We start from the raw sequence: 24,577 nt of genomic DNA on the forward strand, positions 1-24,577 counted from the left end.
ACAATTACCCCATTTTGTGATAACACAGTAGACAAAACATAATATGATTATATCAAATACATTGTTTCTTTATTGTGTTGTACTCAACTGAGGTATTTAAAAACCACTTGTTGGCATCGAACTTAACTGGTGATTTATACTAGGACGCGTGTGGTTTCTTGCACTGAAATAGCTGATTGAAAGCTCACGTCACACGGCAACGCATTGTGCTTGTAGATCAGCTATTTTCAGTGTGCGACACTGGTTCGCATCAAAGTATAAATTAGGCATCTCCCGGACACTTTGTTCACCTCCAAATGTTACTTTACTTTTGACCTTAAGCATTTATTTTTTTATAGTAGGCATTATAACAATGAAAAACTTCCTACAGTACAGAGCATGACTTTCTATTGCGATGTGTTGGAGATGATCTTTGATAAAACAATGGACAAAGACAAAACCAAAGTGTGAGGGGAAAAATACTATTGATACCATCAATTACAATTTTTTCCAAATCTTATGGATACACCTTATCTTAATATAAGCCCCGGACAAAATGTTGTGCAAACTCTGAATATAAAGTAATTACTCTGTTGGCTGTGAGATATACCAGTAAGACGCGCAATCGCGGGAAGCGAACGCAGCTGAGACCCTGCAGAGCATGTCTGTCTGTCTGTGTGTCTGTCCCGCTGTTACTGTGTGAACCTGGCCCCTTTTGTGCCCATATATGGAGCTGAGTGGACCTGGCCCCTTTTGTGCCCATATATGGAGCTGAGTGATTGCTGATGCAACACACTCCATATTTGGATAGCGGGACAGACACACGGACACACAGACATGATCTGCTAGGTCTCATAGTAAGTGCTCACTGCGTTCGCAATCAAACAATCCCTCACTCATCAGCTCATGAGTGAAGCTGCACACTGTTGTTTGGAGTACAGTACTTGTGTTGCAGAAAGTAATTCGTTTTTTCAAAACGGACACATTCTAGCACAGTAAGGCCAAAAAATGTCTTAAGACAATATTATGCATAAATGAAAATATACCGGAAAACACAAAATAGCTGTTGCTCCACCATTACCAAATACAACAGTATCCACTATAGAATACACATTTTAGAGGCTCAAATCCCCAAGTAATAGCATGCAAAATAAAAAACAAATATAAAGAATTCCAAAGGCAAGATAATGTATGTTGCAAAGGAAAATGCATACAAACACTAATAAAAACATAAATGACCAAAAACATCTTATCTGATACCTTTGGCTCAGTCAAATAACCATGAGAGCACCACAAGTGTGAAAACTAACCACTTAAACGCAAGCATGGGGAAAGCTTTGCAGAAGATATATCTAATAGCTCACAAAATGCTGCATTGCGACATGTTGAGAGCTTGTAGATCGGCAATTTTCAGCGAAGACAGCTGAAACAGACATTAATTAAGCTGCCATCCACGTGTGACACGGCACTGCTGTGGCTGATACTGGGTGCAACTCCAAACAGAAGAAAAGAGTAAAAACGAACTTCTCCCATAACTTCTAATGAGACATTTTCCTCCATGGTAACATGATGGTGTTGGGTGTATGTAACCAAATTATATTTGTTACGTCCACGTAGCCACGAGTTTGTCACCAGTTCCTTTCCTTTCCTTTTCAGGTGGTTCATCGTGTGTGTAATATCGGGCCGGGGGGCTGCTGTGTGTATTTTTTGTGCTCATTAATTCCATGGAAATGATGTCTCCCAACATCTCCGATACATCCAATTCCTTGCCACTGGGAATGTGGATGTCCCTTCCTCATTTTCTTTTTGCACAAAGTGCAAGACTGAAATGTCTGTACTTCAGAAGTCCGTCACGAACCATTACAAGTTGGACTGAAATACATTAAAAAAAAAAAGAAAAAAAAAAAGAAATGAATTAGAAAATGCCATACAACAAGTCCTTTCTATTCAGCTTTGTTTTCCTCTTTTTCAGCAGGGGGTGTTTCCTGAGGTGAGTATGGGGGAGGGCCCTCGCTCTGGGAGGGGGCCTGGGGGTCCTCCACGGGCGCGGTTGTAGTTTTTGTACAGTTGATTGGTGCGAGCACTATGGGAGGAGGCTGCAAGGGACAAAAATGATAATTGAGCTGAGATAAACTGAAGTCCAACAGCGCGACAACTGAGAACAAAAAAGGACATAAGTGGATTTTTCTTTTAGTTATTCCTCTGCCTACAAATACAGCTTGGTTGGCATTCATTAGGTCTAGACTAGTTTATAAATCAACATGTTGCCTGTTAGCTGGTTTCTACAGTGTCACAGAAATCCTAAGAGACAATACACAAAGACAAATTAAGCATCACAAAGAAAATCCCAGGGTTATGTTGAGTCACTCCACAATAACACAGATATGCCATCAATGCTTAATAATCAATCTCTAAGAGATGTCTATCATCATAACTACCACCAAATAGTCGACTAATATTCACAAGGACTGTCAGTGTTTATGTATGTACCAAAAAAATGGAAGTAATGGCCTATTCTTTGAAAAAAAAAATGTACATTTAAAAAGAGACCGTATCTTCATAATGCTTAAATTGTGGTAGAGCAGAAGGTAGAGGCAAAAAGGAAGCCCAGATAGGATACCTGCAGTGACCACAAAGCCAATTTCAATGTCCACTTTAAGACCCGTGAGCACTGAATCCTCACAGACTTGAATTAATGTCACCTGTGTGTTTAGCATACACGCAAGATGCAGCAGGGGTTCAAAATGTAATTAATATGATGAGCGGTACAGCAATTTGCGACTTCACATTACCATGACTTCATCTGCTGTTCAACCATATTGATAAAGCGAGGCTTATGTTTGATATCGTTGCTGTCGGGAGGAAACCACCTAACTCCTTTTTATTAATTGTTTTTGTGCATACGTCAGTGCGATTGAACACCCTTTACGTCTGATTGTTGGTTAAGAACATATTGAACCAATGGAAAGTATTAAAAAGCTCTTCGGACAAAACCTCTTAACCATTGGAGCCTCAAACTGTCTGCTAAAACAGCCTACTCCACCACCTTTCCCCCTCTCATAATAATAATAATAATTGACAATATATAAAGTCACAACACCAACTTTGATGAGGCAGTATTTCTTTGTTTTCAAACTATACAGTTTTCTTCATTCCCTGAAAAATCTATATTTAAAAATTTCAGAAAATTTTACATTTTGGAGTTAGGTGGTTTCTTCCCGACAGCAGAGATATGTTGTTTGTTCCATTTATGTGCCAAATTTTAATGTTGTTGGATCAAATCAAATGAAAACACTTGGAAATGAACAGGCTATCATATAATAAAATATCTATTACACATCTATCACTTAACCTCTTAACAGCTGCTTACAGTACATTCTTTTATTATCCGGCTTGGTTGTAAAAGCAGAACAATGTGTTGTGGGCCATTGTGTAAAGCAAAACCTGCAGAAATATAGGCTTATGTAAAGTGCAAAAAGTCTGTGAGAGAGCCCACGTGCACCTGTCGTTTTACACAGGGGGACAGTCAAAAGTGCTCATCAAAGCTTGTGAGTGCAGACATTGAGATTGGGCCACAGAATGCTGAGCCCTCAGCGCCCTCTAGAGCGAAACAGTGATGAGAAGAGCCGTGGGGGTTTGGGTTGAGCAAGCAAAACAGAAAGAAATGGTTGGAATGGATGGAATCATCGTAAGGCGTTACTCAACTTGAAATTCTACTTTACAGTGTGTTTTTTAAAAACACTAGAAATTTTTGTTGTCGACTTTTTTTTGTTTTTGTTTGAGTCTTTGTTTTCCCGCGGTAGTAGTAGGTCACTCATATCAAACTGGTATTCACCACAAATCCACTTCCAGTCCAGAACTGGGGCAACTCCCTGCGCCAGAGCGCCACAGCCAGGCTGGTGAGCAAAGTGCAGGGTACCAGGTACAGCAGCGCTGGCTGTCCCTTCTGCATCAGAGCCAACGCCACGAAGGTGATCAGCAAGCCAATGCCATAGGCTAGAAGGAAAGACACAGAGAATGATGCACAGGGTGAGGGGGGAACCTGGGACCATCTATATGCAATGGCTCTTATCGATATTATCTTATGATTAGATTTCCTTTTTCATATTGATCATTTTGTACTATAAATATCAGGATAATTGCAATTTTAATTTTCAGTGACCAAATGTTAGTTTGGAATATTACTATCAATGCAAATGTAAGGGGTTTCGTAATATAGCACATTGGTGTGATTTGTGATTTCAATACAAAAACATTTTTTCTGACCATATTTAAATCAAATGTAACAAGTTGGTTCAATGGTTAAACAATCAATATAAACACAAATAGGTTAAAGATGGAGTGCCATGATTTTTGTATGTGTCTATGGAGTTAAGATTACTCTAATACATCCCCAGGTGTGGTTATAATATTCAAAAAAGTTTTTTTGGTTTCTTCCTGAAAGCTGCAAGCCTTTGAGTCAAAAGGCCCAATCGAAATACACCACTTTAGTGTCATCATAACCATAACCCCTCCCCCATTATCATACAACAACAGCTGTTGGCGAGGCTTAAAGATGGAGTGCCGTGATTTCTTCCAGTTTTTCATGTGTTTATGAGGTGACAGTACTTAATTAGACCCCTTGGTGTGGTTGTTATGTGCAATGATGTCTTCCCTTTGTATTTAGGGTTTCTTCCTGGAGGCTGAAACCTTGACAGTCAAACGTGCCAATGAAATAAACAGTGATATAGTAACATCACAATATCATCCCCTCCCCCTTTATCATTCAACAGCTGTGGGTGCGGTTTCAGTTCAGGTGGATCACCACCCACAAGGGAAACCAAGCATACCTAATGAAGTGGTGGGCGTGTCCACATAAAAACTACATTTTAACAAATACTTTTTTGAAATAAATATTCCTCCTTATACAATAATAGATACCTGATGATTATGTTTTAGGGTGGGGAAAAATGGTGGGTGTGGCCACATAAAAACATAATTTGAACACTTTCTGTACACTTTTTTGGAGAAAAAAAACAAAAGAAAAAAAAACATCCTAGTATAATCATAGTACCTGATGTTTTAGGGGGGATACACAAGTGCAAAAGAGAGCTACACATAACTCAGAGTCATCAATCACATAGCGTTGGTAAAACATAAATCAAGGTGGTTTTGAGCCAGAGGAAGGGAAAGAGTGAGAGCAGTAGTTCATGCAGTATCACATCAAGTACCTACCAATGGTGCAGGCAACAAAGTAGATCCTGGACGCCTGCATGAGAATGTCAAATCTATGGCAGTAAGCTACCAACAGACCTAGGAGGAAAACAAGACAGGAGTTACATTTCTTTCTTTCTTTGACATTCTTTTCATATTCAGTAATGTCACCCTCAACCTGTCAATGAAGCACATTGAACTGAACTGAGCTGTGCTGAAATAGGACTAGTGTGAATATTTCAATACACAGTGTGGGTGGTTAAGTGTTGCATGCACAGTTTCACACTGCTACCACAGGCATCGCGGTGCTCTTGTCCAGTGGCCAACTTCAACGTAGAACACTGCCAACTGTCAGCGTGGCATCTTTCTCTGACATTACAGCAGCAGATAGTACAGTACATACAGCATAGAGACCCTGGGCAATGATTAGCTGCTAAGGAGTGATGTTAGTCATTGGTGTTACAGGCGAGACTAAATGGTAACACCTGAGCAGCACTATTGACGGCTGATTGTTCAGGGTACCCAAAAAGTCTAAATCCAAGATGGCAGATTGCGAAATGAGGGGGCCATCGCTAATTCAAATCAACGTGGTGGCGACTGTATTGGAGGTGGAGGTGATATGTGGTTGTTGTCGTCGTCGTCGTCCCCCCCCCCCCCATGACAACAGAACAGTGGGGGCTGGCAGGGACCACAGCATGCATGGGGGGGGGGGGGGGGAGATTGGCAATGAATCATTTGAGGAAGAAGAATAAAAGAAAGTTCTTAATCTATTTTTTGTTTCCGCTACTTTTGAGTGACACTGTCATACACCAAAAAAATGATTTTTTTTATGGAGATACACAATTCCCAAATAATTACCTGGTACCAAGACATCCCCAAAGCCCAGGAGCGAGAAGGGCCGGTCACATAGTGCGAGAGGAGAGAAGTTTAACCGTGGCACTTTAAGCACCATAGGAAGCTGGAGCAAAGACAACAATTTAGTGTTACCACATCTTTCATTATGCCTCGTTACGTCTACTCAACAGCTTAACCTATGCACTGAAACAACGTTTAAGGAAGGAGTAATGATGTGTATAGTGCCCCCCACACCCCACCCAGGGGGAGAGCAAGAGTTGAAAAATAAGCATACCTTTTCATGTGTGGAGGAGTCAGAGGGACCAGCCGCCACCTCCACCATTATACTTTCCCCGCTCTGTGGAGAAAAACAATGGGGCAGAAATGACCTTTTCCTGTAGTACAGAGACTGTGGTTATATCATATTACAGTGAAAACTAAAGTGCAATCCATTCCCAACATACCTTTGTGAAGAGGGGTGTAATAAATACAAAGAACACGTCGTAGACAAACAGGACCACCAAGAGTAAAGTGCAAGCCTGGACAGAGGGAGAGAGTTGTTTTTTGTCTTCTTTTCTCACACAATGATAAAATGCTGGTGATGAAAGTCCACAGAGACAGTAATGAAAATGTATATCACAAAGTTATTCATGCAGGAGAGACAAATGGTAATATGGTCAGTCATTTATAATAAAAAAGACACGGTCAGTCATTTATTTAAAAACATCACACCCGTGTGAACTGAGTGGTGCAACTCCCCTCTCCCCCCCCCCCCCACCTCCTCTCTCTCTCATTAGCAGGCAACAGTACAGCACTATCTCTCTCTCTGTTTCTGGCACAACAGCGCCCCTACTGGTACTAATAGTCATTAGCTCATTAACGTCACATACATAGGCGGACACATAGGTGAACAACACAGACATTGCTGTTCCTTGGAGTGGTTGCACCACTCAAAAACTATCACCTGAAACAACACATACCCAACACATTTTTCTTTCAGGACAAACGCACAAGAAAACGGCACAAAACAACAGCACTCCAATTAAAATAACTAAACATTATTAGGGCAGGAAAAAAATGATCGCATCAACGCACCTTAAACGTGGGCAGTCTGATTGTTTTGAGCATGTAGAGACAGAAGGCGATGCCCAGGGCGTCCTGTAACACCCACGCCCACCTGGACAAGTGGACAACACATATAGAGTTACAGGTCAGGACGTCAGGACAGCCTGGCCTCCTGACTGGAAACCAAGCTCCCTGACATCAAGTAACAAGACATGAGTCACACACACACACACACACGCATACAGGAGCAATTAACGATTATGTCATCCATCGCACATCTAGCAATCAACAAGTGAGGGGCACAGACGGCGTCTATGCGGGGGGCATTGGGTCACAACAACAATCGCAATGACGAATGTACGATGTGTTGAAAAGTCCACACACATGCTTGATTAAATGTGTCTAACAATAACGATGAGGCTCGAGCCCACACAAGCACAGAAGGTTTCAAGCAAAGAATTAATTTTATATAGACTTTGTATAGAAAAAGACTCCAAGCTAACTCCAAAGTAGACCAATAGTAATGCTTTTCACAGCATACATGTATTGAAAACTCATCATGTTCCCACTAAGTTCCCCACTCTAGAAGGTCGCTGCTGAGGACTTTTTCACAACTCCACAGACCTCCGTGGAACATAAAAAAGTAGAACATATTTTAATTTGGTGACAGGATTATAAATAATAATATGCAGCCTCCCTTATCACCATGTAGTCTTGTGGCACACCAGCATTTCTGTCACTACTATAGACTAGACAAGATCTCCATTTTAAACTCACTGAACTGGTGCTCCATTAGTTTTAATGCCTCAATTCTGTGATGCGGAAAATATGGATGCAAGCGCGCTCACTAAACACAGCATCAATGACTAAATGTTTTTTATGAACTGTTGCTGTCGCTGTATGAACGGCACATTTTATCTACACACAATTTACTGGAAACAAAAAGACTTACTGTATAAAAACGTAACTTAGAGGTGGTGGAGCGTGCTACCCATTTTCCCATGGGTTTCATGAAACCACAGTAGTTTTATCAGAGCAAGCTATGATCTTGATAAAACACACAACATGCAAAAAGCTTTCTCTCTTTTGTTGTGCAATATAAAGAAAAACAATCAGCTTTGTTGAATGTGATAAATCTACAAATATCTGTCTTAAAAGCAGAAAACACATCAGGATCACCTCGATTGGATTCTGGATTATATTTCATACACAGTCTCCTCCTTGACCACTTTCAACCTGACATCCATATTTTGGGCACGTTTCTTAAGTATATAGGGCACGTGGGCAGGTAAGTTTGGCGCCAAACTCTTTCAAAGACAGTAGGCCAGTTAGGCCAGAACACAATCAATGGCTAATTTAGGAATAGGAACCTTTCAGTATATACAATAATTAATAATAACTATATTGTTATAAAAGTTAAGTTAAAGGTATGTGGTACAATAGATAGAAAACCATGTGGAATAAAATGTTACAGGTGCAGGCCTCATCTTTGAATGTAGCACTTAGACTAGACTAGGATATTTAGTTCATCAAAATGTTTCATTTTATCTGGAGACAGAGAATCATGCTCCTTTTGGAACAAGAGCTCTTTCATGGTTCAAGGTAAACCATGAACCATGGTACCTAAATGATAAAATGTATCATTTTAAGGAAAATTATTTACAAAAGAATTGGTCGGGCGGCGGTTCAGATATAATCAATGACAGGCCAGTTCTCAGTTCACCTGTTGCCTACTACAAATATAGGGCGGTTAAAAGCATAGACATAAAGGTGGACGCCTTTTCCGGTGCTGGGGCGTCTGTATCTCGAGGGAAGGCAAAATGGAGGCAAGCTTTCCCGAGATTCTTTGCGAAGTATAGCGGAAGCAAAGCGGAAGCTTGCCAAGCTTCCAGGTACGTAATGGAAGTAGGCCAATCAGAGGCGCGACTCCGACTCCTTCTTTCCCAGCGGCACTTGCTTTGGCAATGTAAACGGAAGTCCCGGAAAAGACGTGCTGTGATTGGCCAGTCGTGTCACTTGAGTGGCAGCGACACAGCATGCCTTCAGCACTTCCGTTTGACTTCCTCCTCCAGCTAGAGACAAGTCGCTCCAACGAACTGCAGCGACCAATGCGGCATAAATATGTTTTTGTATAGCCAATTATGAGGCTAGGCAATCAAATTAAGTCCTTAGTGCAAGCCAAGAAGACAACATTTGGTGTGTGTGTGTGTGTGTGTGTGTGTGTGTGTGTGTGTGTGTACTCACTGGTCCTCGTTGCGGAACACCACCCAGGTAACGCTGATGCTGATGCAGAAGGCAGAGAGCAACATCATGCGGATCTGAGGCCGTTTGTGTAAGTATGGAAGATTGTTCTCTGGAATCCTGCGGTCACAACGTTGCAGACATTCAGCCCACCGGAGAATAATATTTGTATTATTTAATTTGATCTAACCCAATAAAATGACACTCAGATCATGTCTCGCTTTAAAACCATAATTGATAACACTATATTAACTAGACACACACCTTCATAATCAGGCCAATGCCGATATATCACACATCTCTTAAGTTTATATTCAGTCTATATTCAGGCGACTGCCTATTTAAGGCATTTGTGTAGTTACTGTAGCTGTTACATGTATTCATAACATGCATTATACAAAGACACAGGAAATCTGTGAAATATGCCACAATTAACCAATGCAGAGCAAACAGAATGTTGCTGTACAATAATCTCAAATGAGTATCACCTGCACTTGCAGAAAGGCATTCTCCTGACAAAAGGCCAGAGGCAGCTGTAGAGACCCACCGAGGACGCCACGCAGAAGATGCCAATTACCCAGATGGCTACAGATGAGACGGAGAAAAAAAACAATTAGGATGCATGTTGTCACCATGTCACAATAATCGACAACCTTCACAGCCTGTGATGAAGGAATAAAGAATTCAATATATAATTCTTTTGTGTGCTGTTCCTAATCTATTGTCTTCAAATTGTCTGTCTAATGTCTTAATTAGTGGCTAAATAATAAATATTTGTCGCCCATCCAACACTTTACAATAGACTACACAAAGGTACACTATACCAAAACCTCTTTAATCATCTTAGTATTATAAAACGATAGTTACGTATGTAACTACGGTTCTATGAGTCCCGAATGACCGCCAGAGGCGGTGCTTTAAGCATGAATATGTCCTTCGCGCATGCGTCGTCGAGTGTTGTATACAAACAAAGTCAATTTTGACCCCGTGATGACCCGAAGTAGTCTATATCTTCCGGCAGTCTGCAGGGGATCAGTCTCTACAGAATTTTCTCGCGCGAAAACGAGGATTCTGAGTGACAGAGTGCCTCTGGCGGTCATTCGGGACTCATAGAACCGTAGTTACATACGTAACTATCGTTCTATTTCGTCCCTGCTGACCGCCAGAGGCGGTGCTTTAAGCATGAATGACTTATGCCAGCCAAGTCACGAGGGATCCTGATCACAAACCATAAGGAGTAGGCTTGGAGGACTCTCGTAAGAGGACCACGTCCAGCGGGTGGGGAGTGGCAACACTCACCCAGAGGAACATAAACAACTCGCTGTGATGCCCATGAGGCAGCGGCACAGATATATTCCAGGGGTACTTCCCTCGGGGCAGCCCATGATGTGGGGACGCTCCCGTTAAGAGTGGCACCTCACGCCAAATGGTAAGGTACGATCACTCGCCCCATAAACGTGGTTGATGGCATCCACAATAGTGTGGGGCGGGCGCTGTCTGGAGAGAGCGCTACCTTTGAAAGGGCCATCGTCACAACGGAACAGCCATTCTGACCGCCGAAAGCATTCGGCAGGTCTAACAAGCGGCTCTCAGGGCCCACACTGGGCGCAATAGTTCCCGCTCGTCCATCCACTCTCCTGGTGGAGGGTAAAACTATGCTAGCCGTATAGGCTGGTTGAGGTGTGTATGTGACAGCACCCTCAGGAGGAACACTGTTCGGCCACAGAGACACTCAGGCCGTCTGAGCTTTGCTTCGGACGCAAGTCACTAACAGACAGGACGTGCCGCTCACGGACACGCTTCGTTACAGCAATATTGATTCTAGCATATCAACATGATATTGCCCCTACTTATGCTTTTAGAGTAGGAGATCGGCCCTTGTCTAGGAGGGACTGCGGAACTCCAGACAGGTAGGCAGGGCAGCGCACTAGGTCTTTGCTCTGGCCTCAGTTGGAAATAGGTTCCATCGGTTATCGTACAGTAGCCTGATGGATGTCATGGATGTCACCCTTGAATTCAGGGTGGCATGCCTGGCTGGTTCCACACAGCGGTTCAGGGCCGCCAGTGGCCAAGCGCACAGTTGGGGGCGTTGAGCATTTGAATGCCGTATCCGACCGCCTCCCAGTTGGGGGAGACCTCTGTCAGGGAGACGCCATGGCGTCCTCCGACTGGGTCTGTTCAGCAGAGGAGACCAAGTACTTCTTGGCTGGGGGGGGGGCAACCAGCAGTATGGTGTGATCCTCCTAAATAACTGAGGCGCTGGTCGTATCAGAGAGGCAGTGGCAAGGCATATGCAGTGCCTCTGGCAGTGCGCATTTAAAAGGATAGTGCCCTGTGGGCGGTGGTCTGCTTAGGGCCATGTGTGTCAGGAACGATGTAGGTCGTTCCGTTCATACTGGCCATGTGGCAGGAAGCCTAAGAAGTCCAGCAGGCTGACAGCCATTTGTGGCGTTCAGGTTCTATGAAACCGTCGGACCCTTGCGTCCTGGCCCGGTGGGCTGGGTGTCTCCGTTAGGGAGAACCAGGGAGGTTAGTGAGGTCCAGGGTGAGGAGGTCCACCTCCGCTCTGCCGGGGTAGCCTCTGATTAGTGTTCACCACCACTGGATGGGGTACCGCTCCCCTCATGGAAGCTTTCGATGGGAGGGAGAGCCTACCGTGTAGTCCCGCTCTCCACTCAGACAAATTGCCTATAGGCTGATCGGGCGGGGAGGCTGCCCAAGTCAGGAGGGGGTCCATAGACACCTACAGCAGCCGAGCAAACGTGGCCCTGCCCGATGACTTACGTGATACACGATCGAGGTGTTGCCCGAACGTATGAGAATGTGCTCGCCTCTCCTGTACGGCAGGAAGTGCTGTAGAGCGGAGCACACCACTTGCCGCTCCAGCACATTGCCGTGTTCGGCCCAGTAGACTGGCACGAACTTCATAGACCTGTTGGGTCCCATCAGATTCAAGACATGTCGATACCCGTCTGTCTTGCGTCACAAGGAAGTATGTAGATCGGACTTCCCTTAGTGTGACTGAGGATATACAGCCTCTGTTGCGCCCTTGGGCAGGACGACACCTCACTCCTGGTCTGATAGTAGGGCTCTCGTCATGTTGCTGAAAATGGCCAATTTGACCCACCGGATATGGGGGGCTGGCGTCAGAAGGCGCTGCACAGCCCGGAAAGTCACAGTCAGGTCCCTGCGTGGGACGCCAGGGAACACGCTGGCCTCTAGTGTGGGCCGGCGGTGATACGCGAGCTCCGAGGGCAGTCAAGATGATTTCATCAATGTTGGAGCTCGGCCCTTTGGGAGGCGTGATCTGTCATAGGCCTGCAAGCTGCAGCCTGGTCTTCCCCACCTGGATGGTTCGCTCCAGCGCTTCTCGCCCAGCTGAACCACCTAGTGCTCCTGGCTCCTCAGGGAGACTACGGAGAGTTGGCCTAGTCTCATCAGTCAAGCTTGACTGTGAAAACCCGGCTTGGCGACGGGCTAGAGATACGATGGACATCAGCCGTCCGCGCTCTGAGGACATGACGCCAATGCCTCCAGTGATACGCCAAAGGTGGCTGAGCCAGTATTAACGTTGCCACTATTAGGTGTGAAAAGGAGGCCCCAGTGAGCAGGTTGCCTGTGCTCCTGTACTGGGGTCGAGGTCACCTAGCGTTCTGCCGCCGGGCCTCGCTGGAGAACACCATGAGGGATGCAGTGACAGGCTTGGTGGCTGGCATGTAACCCAGGCCAGCCCTTATCGCCTTGTGCGTTCCAATCTATTAAAGTGTCAAGTCGCAACGGGTTGTCTCAGGACACTTTTTCCAATCAGGGCAGGGCTGCCAGGATTTCACCATCGGTATAGAGATGGGAGAAGGCCCTGATCGTCCGCCCGGCAGGCCTGTAGCTGACTCAGGTACAGGCGTGGGGGACGGCGAAGACAGCAAAGCCGCGTCTGCAGAAGGCGCTTGGAGGAGCCGACTGCCTGCTTTAGTATGCGTTCCACGGCTATGCGCATGAGCTGAGAAGTGGGAGGCTGGCTCTGATGCCTGGGAGGCACTGCCTTCTGCATCTTCCTCATAGTCATGGAAGTGCATAGCTTAAGCTGTCGGGGAGAGCACATCAACCTCGAGTCAGCTGTGGCATCAGAGAGGGAGGCGCTTCGGCACCCTCCGAGGTGCCTAGGTGTCATCCGAAGTGAGCATGGACCTCATGTGGGCCACCCCGCAGATAGCTGAGCCCTCTCGGATCTGCTGTAGCCAGCGGTCAGACCTTTTCCTCCTGGCACACGGGGCAGGACCAAGGTCGGCTCACGGCTGAAGGAGAGCTTCACACGAGGTACAAAAGTGGGAGCTCTCCATTGTAATGGCACCGGTTACTCTGGACCGGCCGGTGCGCACAAGTCCCAACTAGCCCAGGGCGCGGACGCTGCTGGTTGCTAGGTGTTGGCCGTATGCTGGGGGGAGGAGGCGCGTACGCTGCCTGTACCAGCAGAGGCTTTCCAGGTACAAAAGTGGGAACTTCCGTTGTGGTGGCACCGGTTCCTTTGGGCCGGCCGGTGCACACCAGTCCCAACTAGCCCAGGGCGCGGACGCTACTGGTTGCTAGGGGTGGGGCCGTATGCTGTAGGAAGGGAGCGCGGACGCTGCCTGTACCAGCAGAGGCTTTAACTTAGATCGGCATCTAATGACTTAATCGAAAAACTGAATGCTGCTATACCTGCCGCAGCATGCATTTACGCTTTATGCAAATGCTCATTGTAGCACTTTGAGATTCAACCTGATGTAAAGTGCTGCAGCTAAGAACAGAACAAGCTATACACCGATAGCTGTTAATAAATGCTTGAGCTAACAAACATTAGTAGTAAGTAACATCAAGCTGGCCGTATGCTGGAGGAGCGGAGCGCATACGCTGCCTGCCCTGTACCAGCTGGGCCAACAAACAGTAAAGCAAGCTATACACAGATAGCTTTTTTTATCTTAGATAGTATAATAAGCGCTTGGGCTACAACTACAGGTAGCAGCGCCAGTTAGAGATCTATGCTGGAGACCAGCTGGGCTACTAAAAAACAAGACAAGCTATAGCCTGTTCATAGACGGCTTTAACTTTAAACTACTGGTAGCTGCTGTGAGCTACGCTGGCAGCAGTGCCAGATACCCTGTGCTGGGGACCAGCTGGGTTAATGGGACCTACAGGTGGACAAACCAAGTTGTACCCACTGTATATGCAAGAAACTGTTAATGGAGCTTTGAGCTCCAGACCTAATAATAATAATAAACTTTATTTATATAGCACATTTTCATACATAAAATGTAACTCAAAGTGCTTCACATTAAAATAAAATAATATAAAATAATACTGTATAATAATACATACTGGTAGCAGCTTCAGCTAGGCCCACTGCTGGGGGCCAGCTGGGTTAACAACCAGACAGGCTATGTACACCAATAGCTATTTAGCTACAGACTATACTGGTAGCAACATCAATACCCTGGGAGGACGCAGGTAGCTGCTCCTGTACCGGGCTAATAATAACAACAAGAATACAAGCTATTCGCAAAAGCGGTTAAGCTTGAATGCTGCCAATATTGGTATATGGCTTTGGCCAGCGGGGCTTGTCCAACAGAAAATGCCGGTTAGCCTTAACTAACTTAAGTCATAAGTTATATGTCGACTGCTGAGAGTATGTAGCGACAATGCTTGCCATCAGCAGGGGCTAACCAAAGCTTGACAGTAGCGTGTTTATCAAACGAAGGTAATATTATGACAGTGTTCTTATCCTTCGGCAGGTCTTATAGTCGCTTATAATAAGCGCTAGCGTTCACAGTTGAACAAAACTTTGTATGCAGAGCAGGGAGGCGGCGCGAACGCAGCCTATACTTACAAGAGGTTATGCCATGATACAATAATCATATAATTTGAACGTCTGTTAGCGTTCACAGTCGAACAAAACTTTTATGCAGAGCAGGGAGGCGGCGCGAACGCAGCCTATACTCACAAGAGGTTATGCCATGATAAAAATATATATCATATCATTTGGACGTCTGTTTAGCGGGGATAGCACCACTTTAAACGATAACGTACCTTTTGTCCGAGGGGGGTTAGCCTTCCTTACCGGCGAGAGAGATTGGACGCTCCTGCGTCCACGTGAATCCGCGAAATAAACTCCATTCATCGAGGAGATAGAAAACCATAGTCGCAGTTCTGGAGGGCGAACAAACGCTACTCCGACAGGCAGTCACGCCGTCACAGAACTACCGGCGACCAGGTACAGGCACCGTAGCTGCATATTGTATTGCATAGCAATACCTCGCAGCCCAGTGCAAATTTCTCACCACGACGCGCGAGAAAAATTAGAGACTGATCCCCTGTAGACTGCCGGAAGATATAGACTACTTCGGGTCATCACAGGGTCAAAATTGACTTTGTTTGTATACAACACTCGACGACGCATGCGCGAAGGACATATTCATGCTTAAAGCACCGCCTCTGGCGGTCAGCAGGGACGAAATAGAACCAGGAGATTAGACCAGTTTCACCTTCGTATGACTAGTTGATGCTACGTTACATTAGCTTTTTTCCACAGAGTAACACATGCCAAACACACAATGATTACTGGACAAACTCAGGTGAACATGCACCTGCAACCCTTTACATATATCCATTATACATAATAATAATAATAATAATAGAAATACTTGCTTTTTTTCTTTCTAAATACTGCATATATATATATATATATATATATGTAGTATTTAGAAAAGCAAGAAAAAAATACACACACACACACACACACACACACACACACACACACACACACACACCCTAAAGGAAACTGAGTGCAGAGAGATGTGTGACATAATGTATGTGCTGGTGTGTGCGTGTACTGTACCCAAGCTGTCGTAGAAAAAGTAGAGTAGCACCAGCATGCTGCAGCACATGACCACGAACACGCAGATCATGATTGGTGTGACGTCCACCGTCTCCTCTTCCTGCTTCTCGGCGCTGTCGTCCCTCTTGTGTTTCATGTACCGCCTTCAGGATGGCGGAAGGCGAGGTGACAGGAAAATGTTAGAAGCGTTTGTTTGGGGAGTCTTTCATGTAGAACAAAGGGGAACTGTGGCTACTTACAACAGTTACAGTTGTTATGTTACCAAACTACTCAAAAGGATTTTTTTTAAATTCATTTACAATATTGTTAAGGAAGGCCATTTTTACTCGTGGTGGGTTAGCAGAATATACTAATCATGCACAATTTTACTATCTATCTAATACCTTTTTCCAATACAACCTGTAATCAATGGTTGACAGCCTGCCGAAATAGCTGCTAGCAGAGGCAACCTTTAGCCTGAATTTACTAATTTATGAATTTATCTATTCTAAGATCTGTATCTGCCGATAACGATTTTTCCCGAGCAGACACTTATTAGTTATGCCAAATCACAATAGTACAATATCCAAAATCAGACAATATCCAGTCTAATATCATGATATGGATATAATATTGATACTAGGGATGTCCCAATCACATTTTTTGCTCCCAATCCGATTTCCGATCATTTGAAAATGACGTGATCGGATCGGGACAACCCTAATGAATACGCATAAAAGTAATGCGTTACTAGTTTGGCCCAAAGTGACGGCAAAATGTTGGCACTGTACAAAAATCTAAACAATAGTCTTTTCTCACGATGCAGGGAAGACACTGTGTACAAGTCGTTCCAAGAACACATTGAGCCACCACATACAGAGGGGTTGTCTGTCTCATTTCCCAACTTACTTCTTGCTGTCCTTGCTGCCAGCCCATTGGCCTCCTATGGCAACTGTTCCCACTGCCATCAAAAAGATGATCACCATGTTGTAGTCCAGAACGGGCTCACTGGGTGCATACATGGCAACCTCTCTTCCTTTCCCAAATCTCTGCAGGGGTTAGGAAACAGAACAGCTCTGGCTCAGGTTGGGGAAGTCACCGGCATGCGATGACATACCGGTTATCAAATATATACAGACTATACTTTGGTTAGCCTGGCTGTGAGCCAGTGGTAATGATTGGCCATTGCATAGAAGTTGGACATCAACACATGTAACGCCAAACTACAATTTTCAGGTTACAATAATAATATACAACATTAACGGGGGGAAAAGGTCTGTCATATTTATACAATTATTCTGTCTTGATTTATTGATTCTTCAAAGTGCAAGTTAGGCAGGCATAACAGGCATTATGACAGACTGCATCTCTTTAACTTGTCACCTTGCTTATGTCCAGCATGTCAGAGTAGCTTAGCAGTGCTACTGGGATGTCGATCTCTTCATACTGTGTCTTGTTTCCTGCAGGTGGTGTCTGTAATTTAAAAAAAAAAGAAAACAATAGACGTTGTTGCAAAATGTAGACAAAATAAACTGTTAGGAAATATTGGGAAAGCAGAACGATGGTCATAAATTAATTCATAAAATATGCGCATTGCAAAATGTTTCCTTCTGCGTTTCATTTGATTAGATGATTTTGATCCGCAAGGCACCTCAATACCTTAAGGAAGAAGCACTCTAAAATATTGTATTGTCTACAATAGATTTAGCATTTTATAACTGAACTAGATTGCATTTTGATATCAATATATTTGAAATGATGTATTATTGAGTCCTTTTCGGAATTGGGTATTATTGATATACAACTATATAACAAGTAACAACAGTTATAATTGATTAATACTATCAATTACATGTTTAATTTATTGTTTTTTTTTGACATTTTTCTTCGTTTTCCTACTATTTGCTGAACATTGATTTAAGAAAGTTGTGAATCTTCTCGTTTATATGGTTATTACACTCAATACAAAAAAGCAAAGCGACAGTACATTACATTTGTAGTCGCACAAAAAGGGATTATTTCCAGCCAATATTCCTTCAAAACAGTCCGTGGTACGTTACTGACAGATAGCGGAAATGAAACAACATAATCATTGAATGTCTGACCAATCACACATAGAACTTCTTGGACGTGCAAGAACTACCAAACAGCTCTGAAAAGCACAGCCTGAATGAGGTTTTGTTCTTATTGCCTACAGTACCTAGGCCAAACAAAGTTTGGATGTCATTCATCACATGCCAAATTGGCGTTAGCTGCCACGGATATTTACAGGTATTTGAAAGGTTGGAGGCTGTTATGTGCATGTGGTTTGGTGTGATGGGTTGTTGATGCCCCCTTACCAGCCTGTCCTTGCTGACTATGAGAAGACCTTTGGCACCATTCATCTGGGCCAAGCGGACCTTCTCATAGAAGGTGCAGTTTCCCCTCATCACCATAGGGATGGTATTGGTGAAGCCTCCCTCAGGGACGTCTGATGGAGAGCACAGCACTGATGCCGTCAGGTCGTAGATCTCCAGACGTGACTACGGAATGCATTAAAAAAAAAATAATAATAATCGTGCCAAACATTACAGACCTACATAGTGAGGCACAGTCTACACGTACTGTACACAATGCACTTGCAAGTATACGCAAAGGCATAAATGCACCATTCATCATTTTAGTCCAAACACTGTGCAGTTATCTGAAACTTCTATGATACTTTTGTTGGCAACATAGTCATGCGTAAACAAACAAATAATAGGTGACTGAGACAGCAGCTCTGAGGTGCACTGGTCAAAAGAACTAATGTAGAAATCACAGTCTGATAGAGTTGCCGACTCTGCCGAGATCAAGACCTCGAAGTTTCAACACCAGTTTGGATGGTGCAATTCAATAGCAGGAAAAGAAATGCTAACTACAGTACATGTTGCGGTACTCTTCTACTTCAATTGATATCTCTCCAACCTGACCTGCACCTCGGCAATTAATGGCCATTATTAAATTCATAAAATTCTTGATCCTTGTCTATTATTTTTCATTCATCATTCTTGGCCATAGAGTTGGTACTAACTGTTCACTTACCGCCTTATTGAGGTCCTGAGGTAGACCTGCCCATTGTGAGTTGAAGAATATGCAGTAATCCTTTCCTTTACTTTTGCCCTTGTCGCTGAAATGGGCCATGCCATACTCTCCCACGACCTGTAAAAAAAGTAAATGTCATAAGAAAGAAATCACACCCGTGTGAAGTGACGAAATTTTCCCTTTATTTATTGTCAATGGCATAATTTAATGTTTGTGTTGCGGACAATTGACCTAATTTCTCCTTTCATTGTCGATGGCAAATATGAGACGTGTGGGGACAAGATCACGTACATTTTCCCTTCATTGTCAATGGCATTTAATGTTTGTGTTGCGGACATTTTGTGGGGACAAAAGCTGTATATGGGAGGGGGCCCTCAAAAATCACACCCGTGTGAAGTGAGGGGCACACTTATCATCGTACATCATCATACATCACCTCATTCCGGCCATCACAATTTGCCTACTCAACTTCGTCATCAATGTTTGTGTTACGCAATGTTTGTGTTTACACAAACACTCAAAATTGTCCATAAATTGTCAATGGCATTTAATGTTTGCGTTGGGACAAAAATTGGGTTGCATACACCAAAAGCTGGACATAGCCCCTCAAACATCACACCCGTGTGAAGTGAGGGGCACTCTTATTATCATTCATCTCATTCTGGCCAATCACCAATCAATGTTTGTTTACACAAACCCTCAAAGCTGGATATAAGAGGCTCAAAAAGTAAATGTTAAAATTTTAATATAAATGTTATAAATGTGTATATAATGTGGGTAACAACATTGCTTTTAAACATGAAGTAATTCATGAGTTAATATCAACTTTAAGCCCAAATACATAGCAACGTTGTAAATGTGTTGAGAAAATAAAGTAATTCCTTAACTATGACAGACAAAGTAACTGTTGCTGGTGTGTCTTTTACAGGCTACTCCAACAGGCTTTTTGGCCTCATTTGAGTCATTTCCGTTAGCAGGGAGGCCAGTTCGGACACACTGCAGCTCTACAGTTGGTGTGAGTAACGTTATCGTTCATGACCAGTAGCAGCGATCTACTTTATTGCAATAAACCTGATAAGACAGCCCGTTAACTTAAAAGTAGGCTAATGATTGCCATGTTAGCTGATTGTCTGAAATGACAACCAACTCGAACATTGTTCCTGGAGTTCACTTACCGGTAATAGTGACATTAAAGCATTTATCTGAACCATCAGCATAGTATGATGGTGTTTTTACTGAACAGAAACCTAAAGATGTGCGGGATACGCCTGGGCCCTATACATATCGGGTGATCTCCGCAAGCTAACACAGTCATAGCATGCAAGCTAATCATTCCGAAAATTAAAGAAAAAACAAAAAAACATTGTTTTCATCGACCACGTGCCGAGTGCAGTATACATAAACACACGCTCGCTTTGTCAAGGCAACCGTGTGGCCTCCCTTACCTTTTGAACTAGAAAAGCTGTCCAAATCAGGGTTAAAGGGACCCTCATGATGCCTAGCTTGTTGTTGTTTCCCCATCAACCGCACTGCTCACTACACAGTGCGCCCACCAGCTGTTCCTACAGACCCGCCTACTCACTGCAGCGCATATGCTATTGGTTATTCTAACACGAGTCAAAAAACGCCTTGTGAAGTTGTAATTCGTTTCTTCTACCAACTTTTATGTTTCAAAAATAGTACTACTAGTAGTAATCATTATGAAACAAAGACTGGAGTCTAAATTAAAAGCAACGCTGGCTACCTAGAGGCTCAGGCCCTGCTGCTCCTTACACCTGGTTGAGTGGAACTCTGTCTTCAGTACAACTCTACTCACTAGGCCTACTCTAGTACTTTGCGAAAAGTGGTCTGGGTGGCCTGTGGTAGAGTACGGAGGTGGGAAACAGAACCCGGGGAACAGTAAAGGTTAGGGGGAAGTTGGGGGAACATAGTCTAGGAGGAATATGGAATATAGGAGGGAAGGTGCTGTCCATTTATTAGGATTTGTCCTTCAGCAGTCCAGCATGAAAGTGTTCAGCCACCCACAGCCAGTTTCATGGCAATACATCCATGTGGGGAAATCCGTGGATATGCACAGCGATCATCCAGCTGTGCTCCCTGGTCCATACTCCATAGCATAAGCCAGAGAACTCCTAATGCTATGGACCAGAACTAAACAATTTCCCAATTTGTGGTTTATTTATCAGTATTGACATGAAGAGGATCTTAAGGCATTGTTTAAACCTTCATCTTCACATTTACCTGTATTTTGCATCACTGTGTCTGACATTGAAGGTCACCCCCCCGAGAACCCTCATTATCTTCATAAACCTCACGTTGGCTTCTCTGTTGTGACCGAGGTTCCACTTCGCTGAGAATGACTTCCTCCGCGTCATCGGATATAATCACATCCTCCCTGGGAGGTAGCAAATCTTCCAGCTGGTGCATTAGATGTTCTGGAAGCCAGTCCTTCTCAGGGAATTCCACCAGGAACTGAAGGAATAGCCATCCCTTTTCATAAGGATCCTTGTAAATTGGCATGCCTTCATTGTGGATACATTTCAGGTCATTGGGCTTCACAACTTCACCTGGCTGTGAGCTGATGAGCAGCGTTCTGTCGTCTAATGTGTGAATAGTCTTCTTAAAACCACAAAGAGCATCAACCAGTTTGATAACCATTTTCATTACCAGATTATCCCCCCGTCTCTGGAAAACAGGATGCTCCCTCTGATCCAGCACAATGATGATGTCACCAGGCTCCAGGCCTGGTACCTGGTCACCCTCACCATGAAGTATAATTTTCTGACCATGTCTCATTCCTTTGTCAATGTGAACTTCAATAATCTTTTTTTTGCGTTCCACCTTGTGCCCATTGCATGTCCTGCAACGGTCCTTGGAGTTAAAACGCTCGCCCTGTCCTCGACAGTCAGCACACACTCTACGTAGGGACTGAACCATGCCCGGCATGATCTGTTGTTCGTGGACCTGGAAACCTTCTCCTTTACAACTTGAGCAATTCTCTAGTCGTGAACCGGTCTTACCACCATAACCGTCGCACATTTCACAGATGACATTTTTCTGGATCCCAACTTTTCTGGTGTTTCCATTGTACATCTCTTCCAGGGTGACGGCAAACTGATGAACTACATTCTTACCTCGTCTCTGCATTCTTTCACCAAAGAACATGTTGAAAATGTTCGTGGGGCATCCCCCTCCACCCAAGCCACCTTCCTTGATAGCTTGTTCTCCTCCTCTATCGTACAAGGCCCTCTTCTTTGGATTTGAGAGCACATCATATGCTTGGGATATGAGCTTGAACCTCTCTCCTTCATTAGGATTCTTGTCTGGGTGATATTTCAATGCAAGTTTTCTATAAGCGTGTTTGATTTCTTCAGGCGAGGCTGTGGGACTAACACCCAAGATGTCATAATAGCTTGTTTCATGAACCATGACGACGACCTTGCGACTGCTATGCCGTAGATTCCTGTGTTTCTATGGAAGATAGAACGCCGTGTCACCTTTTACGGCGTGGCTCCTCAGAGGTCAGCCGTCTTAAGAGGGTCTCGTCTATCTGGAGTGGTTCAGAGCAAATCTCGCAAACGGTTTGACCTCGATCAGGGTCATATGTTGTGCACACTGCCAGTAGGCCACAGCTTTACCTCTATGGATTTCTTTACACATTTAAATATTTGGAAATATTTAAAAAGTAAAGTAAAGTAAGACCAGTCTGGAATATTGCCCAAATCTGGAGTGATGTTATAAACTTGTTGCAAATATAGCGTATATAGATGACACCATTGACGTCACTGACTGGTAACATGAAGTCTGAGATGCACACTGGGGCCACACTGGTCCCATGTGGATCCACATGATTACCGTATAATTCTTTGGCACCCTAGTTTCTTGAGTGGTTGAGCCCCTCCAACATCTGGCTTTCTGAATTACGTCATATGGCAGCCAAGTCTATGGACTTTTAAAGTTTGTTTAGAGAGCACTAATTGTGACGTCATGTGACAGCCACGTCTATGGACTTTTATCATTCAAAGTTTTGACTATAGGGTTGAATAGAATTGATTGACAGAAGGTCTCCAGTTCACAACCTGACTCTGGTATACTATGGGCCCAAGTGTCCATGAGCAAGGCCCTGAGCAATTACTGCTGTATCATGAAAGATGCCTCCTGCTCACATACACAGTGGTGGAAAAAATACTCACATGTTTTACTACCAAGCCTATTGTAGAAATACTGTTAAAATAAAAGTCCAGTAATACAAATTTACTGGAGAAAAAGTCGCATCAAAATATACCAAAATATAAAAGTAAAAAGCACTCATTATGCAGAAGGTCCCATTTCACAGGTTTTCAAATGTATAAATGTTCTTTGAAAATGTACAAGCCCACTTCAGAAATTTGAAAATAGCCGAAGTGAGCTTGTACATTTGCCTCTGAGATGTAGTGGAGTAGAACTAAAATGGTTGAAAATTGGAAATACTCCAGTAAAGTAGAAATAAATTGTGCCTGTACTAATTGTACAAATTCAATTAAATGTACTGCATTTGAATTGATCGCTATAGAATTTAATAATAAAACCCTAATAATAGTGTGTTAAACGCAGAAGCCCAGTGTTGTGATTCAATTCATCTAATCTAAAGTAATAAGGCAAACAGCAGCTATTGTTTTAATGTTGGAAATTTGAGTCAGGTAGTTATTATAGACAGGAGGTGGCGGTGTTGCACACATAACCAGACTATTGAAATGTTTTAATGACACAATCTTGTAATGGTCCTCAGCACAAAATGTTTTCACATGGGGTTTGTGCATGGTTGTGGCCAATATTAATATTTTGTGACAGCAGGTCGCATTTACTATATGAAATCGTGCATTTCCCGTCAGTCAGTTGTTTGGTTGGTGGCATCACGTGACATCATCAGGGATGGTCATCAATATTATGCCCATACATGGGAATGCCCATATATGGAGATCCCTGATTTCATCAATATTGGCCAGCAACTCTACATCTGACCTCAAACCCTTAGATCTCCATATATGGAGCTTACCTGTTCTGACATTCCAGATTGATCCATCCTTCCTCTTCGATGTCTCCCTTTTGACAGGCCTGCCCCAAAGTTATTAGTGCAAATTTGAGTTCTCAACAGGCCCTACCTGATGAGGGCCCTACCTCCTCTTCAGACCTTCATGTGAAGGTCTGAAGAAGGGCTACGGCTCGAAATGTTACCACTTCAAGTAAAGAAAGTTCTGGGAGCAGAAAATGGTGTGCAGTTTTTTTTAATTTACTTACTTGTGACTTTGTTTAATCCAGCACCCTGCTTAGTAGGCACTTGGATGTGCGTGTTATTTTTTGACTGTCGTTTTCAGC

General features: G+C 43.7%; 2 protein-coding genes across 3 annotated transcripts; both read right to left on the minus strand.

Moving 5' to 3' along the window:
- Positions 1-46: 46 nt before the first annotated feature.
- Positions 47-20,784, minus strand: sppl2 (signal peptide peptidase-like 2). 2 transcript variants are annotated; one of them, XM_080779207.1, is made up of 15 exons: positions 20,668-20,784; positions 19,223-19,339; positions 18,499-18,681; positions 17,543-17,632; positions 17,069-17,208; positions 16,181-16,323; positions 9,801-9,897; positions 9,316-9,432; positions 7,102-7,183; positions 6,471-6,545; positions 6,302-6,364; positions 6,031-6,130; positions 5,194-5,271; positions 3,815-3,975; positions 47-2,075 (listed from the first exon to the last, which is right to left on the minus strand). In XM_080779207.1, exons 1-15 carry the CDS (start codon positions 20,713-20,715, stop codon positions 1,923-1,925), a joined length of 1,647 nt encoding a protein of 548 aa, XP_080635333.1. In that variant the 5' UTR covers positions 20,716-20,784; the 3' UTR covers positions 47-1,922. The 2 variants fall into 2 exon arrangements, 1 of the variants encoding a protein (XP_080635333.1); XR_013965087.1 differs by having other exon boundaries at positions 1,941-2,075; positions 3,685-3,975.
- A 691-nt stretch (positions 20,785-21,475) lies between these two features.
- On the minus strand, positions 21,476-22,651 carry LOC308325301 (dnaJ homolog subfamily A member 4-like; the record flags this gene model as incomplete). Its single annotated transcript, XM_080777789.1, has 1 exon — positions 21,476-22,651. The coding sequence occupies one exon, from the start codon at positions 22,649-22,651 to the stop codon at positions 21,476-21,478; it is 1,176 nt and encodes a 391-aa protein (XP_080633915.1).
- Between the last annotated feature and the right edge of the window lie 1,926 nt (positions 22,652-24,577).

The sequence above is a fragment of the Protomyctophum bolini genome (genome assembly GCF_963924005.1).
Source record: "Protomyctophum bolini genome assembly, chromosome: 12".
Lineage (NCBI taxonomy): Eukaryota > Metazoa > Chordata > Actinopteri > Myctophiformes > Myctophidae > Protomyctophum > Protomyctophum bolini.

What these genes read in the sequence shown, in the direction of transcription:
- sppl2 (XM_080779207.1), bottom strand. Translation starts at nt 20,715, where the DNA reads ATGAGGGTCCCTTTAACCCTGATTTGGACAGCTTTTCTAGTTCAAAAG. An exon ending in CTCAGGACCTCAATAAGGCG is followed by an intron (nt 18,682 to 19,222) that starts GTAAGTGAACAG and finishes TGCATTCCGTAG; the next exon opens with TCACGTCTGGAGATCTACGA. An exon ending in TCAGACTGCCCACGTTTAAG is followed by an intron (nt 6,546 to 7,101) that starts GTGCGTTGATGC and finishes CCCTCTGTCCAG; the next exon opens with GCTTGCACTTTACTCTTGGT.